Source organism: Quercus suber, unplaced genomic scaffold, assembly GCF_002906115.3.
Source record: "Quercus suber isolate HL8 unplaced genomic scaffold, Cork oak 2.0 scaffold_508, whole genome shotgun sequence".
In the NCBI taxonomy this organism is placed as follows: Eukaryota; Viridiplantae; Streptophyta; class Magnoliopsida; order Fagales; family Fagaceae; genus Quercus; species Quercus suber.
In genome coordinates this window covers 216,309-225,864 of record NW_027069957.1, presented here as the reverse complement: position 1 = coordinate 225,864, position 9,556 = coordinate 216,309, and the positions used below count along the sequence as shown (strand labels likewise).

The 9,556-nt window shown below is 41.0% G+C and overlaps 3 protein-coding genes across 3 annotated transcripts in view; all 3 read right to left on the bottom strand.

Annotated features, from left to right (window-relative positions):
- The window catches only part of LOC136063293 (uncharacterized), a 5,176-nt gene extending 4,331 nt beyond the window's left edge, over positions 1-845 (bottom strand). Inside the window, exon 1 of the mRNA XM_065763471.1 lies at positions 9-845. Within this exon, the coding sequence (XP_065619543.1) occupies positions 9-845 (837 nt within the window). The remainder of the gene's footprint in view (positions 1-8) is intronic.
- Positions 846-893: 48 nt separating this feature from the next.
- On the bottom strand, positions 894-1,397 carry LOC136063292 (uncharacterized). The gene has a single exon (XM_065763470.1). The coding sequence runs from the start codon at positions 1,395-1,397 to the stop codon at positions 894-896; it is 504 nt and encodes a 167-aa protein (XP_065619542.1).
- Positions 1,398-4,905: 3,508 nt separating this feature from the next.
- LOC112020056 (putative inactive disease susceptibility protein LOV1) lies at positions 4,906-8,906 on the bottom strand. Its single transcript, XM_065763469.1, has 2 exons — positions 7,877-8,906; positions 4,906-7,362 (listed from the first exon to the last, which is right to left on the bottom strand). Exons 1-2 carry the CDS (start codon positions 8,904-8,906, stop codon positions 5,147-5,149), a joined length of 3,246 nt encoding a protein of 1,081 aa, XP_065619541.1. The 3' UTR covers positions 4,906-5,146.
- Positions 8,907-9,556: the final 650 nt, after the last annotated feature.

Sequence of the window (9,556 nt, the reverse complement as noted above, 5' to 3'; positions counted from 1 at the left end):
TCGGCTACAGCCGAAGTGCTTATCTCTGGCCGATGTTGAATGGCCATTATCATACACTGCCTAGCCATGTTCTGGTTTCCCAAAATCTCTGAAACCTCGCCCCCTGAGGGATACTTCACTTTCTGATGAAGAGTGGAAGAAACAGCCCCCAAAGCATGTAACCATGGTCTTCCCAAAATAGCCGTATACGGAGAAAAGGCATCCACCACAATAAAATCTACCTCCACCATATCTGACCCAGTCTGCACGGGTAATCTAACCATTCCCAACGGGGTGACCGATTTGCCTTCGAAGCCCACCAGCAGGGAACTATATGTTGTCAGGTCTTCAGGTTTCAAATTCAGCCCCTTGAATAAATCAGGGTACATTACCTCGGTGGCACTTCCATCATCAACCATCACTCTCTTAACGTCATACCCTTCGATCCTAATCGTAACCACCAAAGCATCATCATGCGGTTGTATGGTTCCCCTCTTATCCTCTTCTGAGAAGCCTAACACCAACGAGGTGCCAAGTCTGGCTCTCTTCGGCCTCGAGTTGGGGTTCTCCTCCGAGCACTGAGATATAGACATTACCCTGGAAGGGCAAGATCCAGTTCTCCTTGGGGCAGTGAATATAACGTTTATCGTGCCCAAAGGAGGTCCCCTCGAGGCGTCCCCCTGAAACGCCGAGCCTACGTGGCCTCCTCGGCCGTCGGACTGATGCAGAAGTTGGGTTAACTTTCCCTCCTGCACTAACTGCTCTAAGTGATCCCACAGATTGCTACAATCTTCGGTGATATGCCCGTGGTCTTGATGGTACTGGCAGTAAAGATTCCGATTACGCTTCGCAGGATCCCCCGCCATCTTGTTGGGCCACCTAAAGAACGGCTCGTTCTTTATCTTCTCCAGAACTCACTGCACTGGTTCCCGGAACACGGCGCTAACCACCTGGGAGTTGGCAGGCCCCGACTGCCCCCCGAAGTCCCTCCGAGGTCGATTGTTGTTGTACCGGTCCGGCCTAAAATCCCTCATCTCTTGAGTTACCGCTTTAGACTTCCCTCTGCCTTGCATCTGATCTTCCTCTACTCTTCTATATTTATCTATCCGATCCATAAGCTGACGTACACTAGTAACAGGCTTGCCAGTCAGAGACTTCCTCAGACCGTGCTCAGTTGGAAGACCTTCCTTAAAAGTGTTCATAGCCACGTCATCGTGAGCCCCATCCACCTCGTTGAATATTTCCCAATATCTGTCTAAGTAGGCTTTTAGGGTTTTCCCTTCTCGCATAGACATGGATAGTAGCGACCCCAAGGGTTGAACAACCCTTCTACAGGTAATAAAGCGAGTACCAAAGGCCTGAGTGAGCTTCTCAAAAGAGTCAATAGTATTAGTTCTCAAGCCATTAAACCATCTCATTGCCACTGGGCCCAGGCTAGACGGGAAAACCTTGCACATCAAGGCTTCATCCTTGGCATGAATAGCCATTCTTTGGCTGTAGTGGCTAACATGTTCTACTGGGTCTGTTCGACCATTATAAATGGTGAACACAGGCTGGTGGAATCGCCGAGGAAGACTAGCGTCTTCAATATGTTGTGTGAAAGGCGACTTAGAGACCTGATTCAAAGCCTCGTTCAAGGCATCATTCCCCTGACCCTGGCGAGTCGGACTCTTACTTCTTCGCCTACGGTGGTACTCTTCCTCACATGAAAAAGACTCGTTGGGGGGAGTTCTCGACCTCTACCTGTAACTGGTGTCATCCGACTCCTCGGAGGAGTGTTTAGAGTTATGAGCCTTACGCCTTCGTCGTTCATATCGCAATTCCCTCTTCAACTTGTTAATCTCACGCTGCAAATTTCCTCCGCTCTTTACAGGGGAAACACGGCCTTTACCCCGGGAGCAGCTTCTATCTGTATGGGTTGTTCAGGTACTTCCCTCATGATCCTCCCCTTGTTCGTGGTCTACCAACGGATTGCTGTGCTGAGAGCCCCTAGACTCTGCTTGGTGCTGATTAGCATCTGCCTGTTGTGGGCCTGTCAATGGTTGCTGCGGTACTCCCTCTTCCATCGTGAGTATCATACCTGCCTTTCCTTTTCAACAGATCAAGTTCTTCCCACAGACGGCGCCAATTGTAGGGACTCAGTTTGGATTGACCCTGAGTTTGGATGGGTTTTCAGCTCAGTCAAGCCCAAACAATAAATTTTTAGAGTATGGGTTCAAGAACTAGTACTGTGTAACAGGAAAGGTTCTACTCCTCAAGTAACAAGGGATACTTTTAGGTTTATTCCTAAAAAAACTCTCCTCGACTCTTTTTCAGTCAGTCTCTCTCTTTTCTTTCTTTCTTTTTTCTGCCAGAAGAAGTCCCCCTTATTTCCTTCGTTCCTATGTTATATACTCCGTTTTCCCCCTGTTTCCATCGTACACGTGTAGTTCTTATCTTGGGAGCTCCTTTCTGTCTCATCCAGTACCTACCAGAACCTTCAGCTTAGTGGCCATAAAGCTGCTTAGTTACTGTTCAGGTATCACCTCCACATTAATGCGGCCAGAGTGTTAGCTGGAAAGCATTTAATGTGGAGGTGATGGCCTTAGAAGATATTTGCTACCTTCCCCGACGCCTCCTTAAGCTATATCCAATTTCCAGTTCAGATACAACTTGGCGGAGTCTCTCCACTAACATGAAAGTTGCATTCACCTCGGACTTTGGTGTCCTCGGACGTGTGTTATGCCGCTGTATATAATATCTACTCGTTCCTCCCATATTACCCATTTGGTAAGAATAAAACTTTTTTAGGCTGTCCTCGGATAACTAAGTGTCCTCGGATTGGGCCATTGGGCCCCGAGCCCACTTCTGAGGATCACTATACCTTTTTAACTAACAGGCCCCACACCTAGTCATTGGCTTAAGTTAGGTCGGGTTGATACCCATTTACAAATGGGTTTTTGCTATTCCTCCAACTGTGTGGATGAAACATAGAGATTTATTGATGATTTCTCCTTTTTTTTCTCCTCTATTTACTACTTGGAATAACAAATATGAATAATTGAGATAAATCAAAGTTCCAAAATCAAATGATTTTTATAAGTTTAGACTTTAATAGAAAAAATAAATTTATAATCTAATAGAAATATGGTAAAAACTATCAATCTTTTTATATAATTTTCCATAAACAGTGGCTGATATACTCTTGTGCTTGTCTATATATATATGTGTGCGCGCACGCGCGTTTTTTTGTGTTCATTTATCACTATCAGTCTTTTTATAATTTTCCATAAACAGTGGCTGATATACTCTTGTGCTTGTCTATATATATATATATATATATATGTGCGCGCGCGCGCGCGTTTTTGTGTTCATTTATCATCCTCAGCTTTTTCTTGAAATTACAAATATGCCTTGTCCATTTAAAATGGATCTCTTCCACCCGCTTCTCTAACACTCTTGCGTTATTGCATAGCAACAGCAACCAAACAAAAAGCTCACGAGTCGCGACACCATACTCTTCGAATCTTCGGTCACCAAAGCACGTGTTCCATCAAGTCTTCAATTGCATCTAAAATTACAATGGATTTGAGGATTTGTTAATGGATTGGGCCTTGAAGATTGGGTGTGGCCGCGTGTACGTGAATTTGGGGCAGCAGCGTGGGCAATTTTGGTAATTGGATTTAGTTTTCGTTCTCCATATATTATATTCCCTGAACTTACTCAACAAACAAAAGATATAGCTTTTTAATTTTTTTTTAATACATATTATATTTAATATGCTCATAATAATTATCTAGAAACATATAAATAGTTTTTTTTTTGGAGAAAATTATAGAGTAAATAGTTGAGTGATTCACTAGGGTAGTAATTTATTTCGATTGAAATGCACTCTGTTACATCATGTTTTTCTTGGAAATGTTACAGTAATTAGTAAATGCACTCTGTTACTGTTAGCATTTGTTTTCGTATCTGTGCTGTTACAGCTTCTCAAATGAGTTCATGGACATTCAAAACGCTTGTACAGCAATCTGGTAGCAATTACCTACATTCAACTGTTCATGTGGTGAAGAATGACTGTGTGTGAGTGCAACTTACCAAAAAAACAAAACCTTAATATGGTGCATCATTTCTCTGCTGGAAATGTATATTTTAGGAGAGATACAATAGGATTTTAATTTATGGCATCCATTCCATGATTATTGCTCTCTACAGTTAAAGCTACGGCACCAATGAGTTTTATATTAGCATAGGTGGGATTCAAATCAAAGTATCTTATTTGACAAAAAGTGACTTCATTTGTTAAGCTAATTGAAACTTACAAAAAAAAATGTGATAGTAATTAGCAAATGCAGTCTGTTTACCTTCCCAAAAGGTTAAGCTAGTTGAAAACAAAAATTTTAGATGTAGTGAAAGCATGTTAGCCCAGGTTACAAGAAAAGAAAGGGGAGAGGTATCTGTTATCTTTTGTTGTTGGTAAATTTTAAAACATGCAAACAAAGTTAACTATTAAAGGGATATCAATTCTCCCCTCCTCTTCTTTCCCTATACCCTCTCATCTCATTTCCAAACATAGTGGAAGCTTCGGTAGACTGATACCAATATATTGGAATTTGGCAGTAACGGATGCACATTCACAATTTCACACAGACAATAAGGTAAAACAAATCACACAAGATAATAAAATTTAAACGGTATAAATGAACTACAAACACAACTCACAATCCTTCACAAACCAAACTCATAAACACAATCGCATATCACACTCACAAACTAAAACCAAACCATATCCCATGACACCCATCTCACAATCAACCACTTAGTACTAACAATGCCTACCATTCTATAAAAGTTTTCAGCACAGTGAACATATGATTTATAACTTATGAAACACTTACAGAAACCGAGCCTCAAATAATTAAACTTGAACAAATAGAAGTACCTCACCATGACCCCATAGTAAATTTCCACGTCTTCCAGGAAACAATTCTCTGGTTTTCGTTCAACACCGCATCAATTCTCAGGGACCAGGAGAATAATAAAAGGAAGCAATCGTCTGCTACAAGTCCTTGCGTTAAGCTTACAATATTTTCGAAGGAAATAAAATCAAATGCAAACCAAAGGGAAAGAATGACATACCTAACATGCACTAAAGCTGGAGTCTTTCCAGCTTGTAGTCAATTTCTTTTCAGTAATCGTAGGAAATGGGCAGTGACATCCCAAATTTGCCTCTTATTCCCTCGATTCTTGTTGTGAATTCCTCTGGCATACCCCATGAGTTCAATTCACGTAAATTCTTTAGGTGCTTTAACCCAGTGGGAAACTTCAACTCCTTGCAAGACCTGATATCCAACTCCCTCAAATTTTGCATTGCTCCTTCCTCCACCTGCAGCTCTTCTAGCATCTCTAGCTTCCAAAGTTTCAGAACTAGAAGCTTGGTAAATCTCCCTCTGGAGCAGACCATCTCTCTTCTTTCATAAGAACCAGAGTAGAAACAGAGTGATTTGAGATTGGGGAGTTTATCTAAAGCTGGCAACGGGTCATTCTTAAGCCCAGAGGCAGACAAGGTAAGGTCTGAGAGACTTTGTGGAAACTCAGATATGATGGATGGAATCTCTAGCTTTCCAAATAGATAGAGGCTGGTGAGATTTTTCATACCTGACAAAGACTCCAAGTATAGAACCTGTGGTTTGCTCATTTCATCAATCGATCTCAAACTCAAACATTCAAGGTTGTTCAGTTTCACTACACACTTTGCCAATGCCCTTTGCTGTTGTGATGGTAATTGAAGTGCCAGTCCCAATTTCCGAAGGTTTGTCCACTTCTCCAGCCCATCCTTCAGATGACTGTCCTCACCCACGAAAACACCCCATAATGTTTGCAAGTTCTTCAAGGAACTGGAACTTGGTTGATGCGCGAATTTACTTTGATAAATCTGGGTCAGATATAGGTGCCGAAGTTCTTTCAGTTTCCATATTGAAGAAGGGAGAGTGTGGAGATAAGTATGCTTCACATCTAGAGTTTGAAGCTTCCGCAAGTTACCTATGGATGATGGGATCATCTCGAGGTAAGTCCACCTTAAGCCAAGATACTTCAGTTCAATCAAGTTTCCTATGGCATTGGGTAGTTGCGGTCTGAATACACGTTCAAGATCAAGAACCTTTAAAACTTTGAAGCATCCACTTGAAATGGCCTTGCGAAGGAAGTTCTCAATGTCTTCTCCAGGCTTAGTTCCCTCCCGTGTGTCAAAGGACAGGAAGGAAACATGCCTTTTATAACATTGCAGATCAGCCGATGTTGTGTTGTTACCATGAATATGAGCAAAACTGGTGTCATTTTTGTTAAAATGATCAGCAAGTTGCCGATTTGAACTCACACATTTGGACAGGCAGAGCTCTAGCAAAGCATTTGGCAAGCGACATGTCTTTACTTTCCCATTAATCTTTTTTTGTACTACTTGAATCATGTTCAGGCCAATCAATTCAGATAAGTACTTCTCTGCAACATCTTCTAGAGTTTCTTTCTCAACATCACTTTGTTTGACCAATCCTTGTGCAACCCACAAAGCAATTAGTCTCCTTGTAGGAATTTCAAAGTTGCTAGGAAAGAGTCTGAAGTAAGAAAAACATTTCTTCAAATCTTCACTCAAATCTTCATTCTCCAAGGTTTTGGACCATCCGTTTTGGAAATGATCATTGATAGGCACCCTTCGCAAATCCAGAGCAGTCACATCTTTTCCTGAAAATTTATCCACAAGATATTCAATGGCTTGGGGTAAGCCCCCACATCTTTCCACAACTTCCTTTATTGCTTCTGTGTGTGACGGTGACAGATTATCAGGTGGAAACTGTGCCCTCTGGATAAACAACAGCCAGCTCTCTTCTTTGGTTCGAAGTCGAAGTTGGAAGGGTGTGTTATCTTGATTAGCATGTGAAGCTACAGTCCTGCTGTGTGTGGTCAGCAAAATTTTACTTCCATTTGTGGTTTTCGGGAATGCTTCTTTTAGAGTATCCCAGGCTTCCTTTGTCAAGATGTTCTCCAGAACAAGAAGGAACTTGTTTTCCTTCAAGAACTTGTTCATTTTATTGATCCAGAAATCCTTTCCATCCGGTTCCTCCTGTAATTCACTAATCTTTAGGACCTGGTTTCCCACATCTTCTAGAAGTGTGTTGACGTCATTGGACTCTTGAGGTACCGACACCCAAGCACGGAAAGGGAAATGATTGACAATGGCTTTATGGTTATACACAATTTTTGCGAGAGTTGTCTTACCTATGCCCTGCATCCCTACAATGGAATCAACAGAGATGTCCTCATTGTTGGTCAGTCGTGAGACTAATTCATGTGTGTCTTCTTCAAAGCCGATGCTTGATCTTGACTTTTGTCTTAGTTCAATGTGGTATACTTTGGTACTTCTATTCATGTAATTCACTAATCTTTAGGACCTGGTTTCCCACATCTTCTAGAAGTGTGTTGACGTCATTGGACTCTTGAGGTACCGACACCCAAGCACGGAAAGGGAAATGATTGACAATGGCTTTATGGTTATACACAATTTTTGCGAGAGTTGTCTTACCTATGCCCTGCATCCCTACAATGGAATCAACAGAGATGTCCTCATTGTTGGTCAGTCGTGAGACTAATTCATGTGTGTCTTCTTCAAAGCCGATGCTTGATCTTGACTTTTGTCTTAGTTCAATGTGGTATACTTTGGTACTTCTATTCAGAAGATTGATAGTATATGTTTGATTCGCTTGATTTCCATGCAGAGCTTTGACCCATGTCCTGTGTTGTCTAGATGATTCTCCCTGCCTTTGGCTGAATTTATATATATATATATATATATTTATGGAATCCTCTGCATCAAGAGAGATGCATCTCATTTTTTCCAAGCAAGCCATTCTTGAATAATTTACACCTTCAGTTGCTTTTGGATCTTCAAAAAGTTTACATAAGTCCTTCAACTGGTTCAATAGTGCCTTGACTTCAAGATATACGTCTATAAGTATATCTTGTTCCTGATTGAGATGGCGTTGGATCTTGTTTACAGCAGATATCGTGTCATCTATGGGGTTATTCTGAGATTGGAGACTCTGCTGTCGTCTTCTGATAAATTTGAAACCGTATGTATCCTTTCCTTGGTAAAGGCCAGAAAAGCCAGCATTGATCCACTCAATGTCCTTCCGGAGCATCAGATTTTGTATCCAGGAATAGACATCTGGAGGCAATCTATTTGCATAATCTGTTCTCTGTGCGAATGCATGGATGGCATGGTCTACATCATTGATAAAGTCTGCAACATCATCTATCCAGGCCTTTTCTATTGCAGTTTCTGATCCAACTTCCTCCAAATCTTTCAGGAAAGCATGCAGTAGGAGCAGTTGCAAATTGACAAACTGTATTTGAGAATCCATGCCAGTTATTAAATCTTGGTTTTGAGTGATCATGTTGTTTACTTTCTCTGAAAGAGAGGAAACTAATGCAACTCCTTTGAAAACTGGTGGTCTGGGACTGGCAGATTTGCGTTCATCAATAGGTTTTCCCCGCAGGCCTCTGAGTTTAGACCTTGATCTCTCCAGTAACCCATATATGTTTTTGGGAAAAATTTGCATCAGCTCAAGACGTTTGTTTATCAAATTCTTGATCCGCTTCATTTCTCTATATTTGATAACTAAAGCACACATTGTGGAAAAGTGCCTTCTGTATTTCAGAAAGAACTCAACAATAATATTTGCTCCGAAAACCACATTATCGGTTTCTTCTTTCCATGTCTCAAAATTTTGTTGTAGTTCAGTAATTTCTACGTTTGAATGGGAATCCCAGAGTTGACGTTGACTACGTTCGCTATCAATCTGAACCTCTAAATGCAGAAGTTCGACTACATCTTTTACAAAAGCTTTCAATAATCTTGATTCTCTCCTAATCCACTTGAATTCATTGTCCAGCATGGGAAGTATTGTGTAATTCAAGAAAAGGGCCACAATGCAAACAATGGCAAGGATGACATGGCCACAATAGCAAGTAGTTATAAATGACTTAAGGGAACAAAAGAAATCATGGAGAAGGTAAATGATGCGCCCATACAGATGACAAATGGAACAATAAAGGATATCAATGACAAACGAAAGTAGAATACAAAAGACACGATAGAGATTAGGAAAAATAAGAGAAATCTGGAACCGCAAGACCTGATAGAGAATTTTAAAACCAAGGAAGAAGTCCATGATTACTTTCTTCCTCTTGATATGCAAAACAGCTTCTCTTCAAGGTAAGAAATCTGTAATTGCATGTTGCATTGTGGCTGAAAAATGACTTTCTGGCTCTGAATGAACAGGGTTCCTGCAAGAAGCGGACATGCTTTTGACAAATCTTTTGGCGGTGGACTGAAATGTTTAGCAGAAAAAATGAGTTGAGAGTAGAGAGTTGCAGAGAAATTTCAGCAGAATATTGGAGGGAACTCCTCCAAGTTGGTCAATGCATACCTACGATTAAGATAATAATTTTGCTAGAGCTCTATTTCTAGCCAATGAGCAAATAAATAATATAAAGGCTATAGACTATTTACAATAAATTAGTCCCTCCATGATTGTGATATTTG

Excerpts from the sequence above, each read along its gene's own strand:
- LOC136063292 (XM_065763470.1), bottom strand. The coding sequence starts at position 1,397 with ATGAGATGGTTTAATGGCTTGAGAACTAATACTATTGACTCTTTTGAG.
- LOC112020056 (XM_065763469.1), bottom strand. The coding sequence starts at position 8,906 with ATGCTGGACAATGAATTCAAGTGGATTAGGAGAGAATCAAGATTATTG. Across the intron at positions 7,363-7,876 it reads AGATCCAAAAGCAACTGAAG|TATACCACATTGAACTAAGA; the intron begins GTGTAAATTATT and ends GAAGTACCAAAG.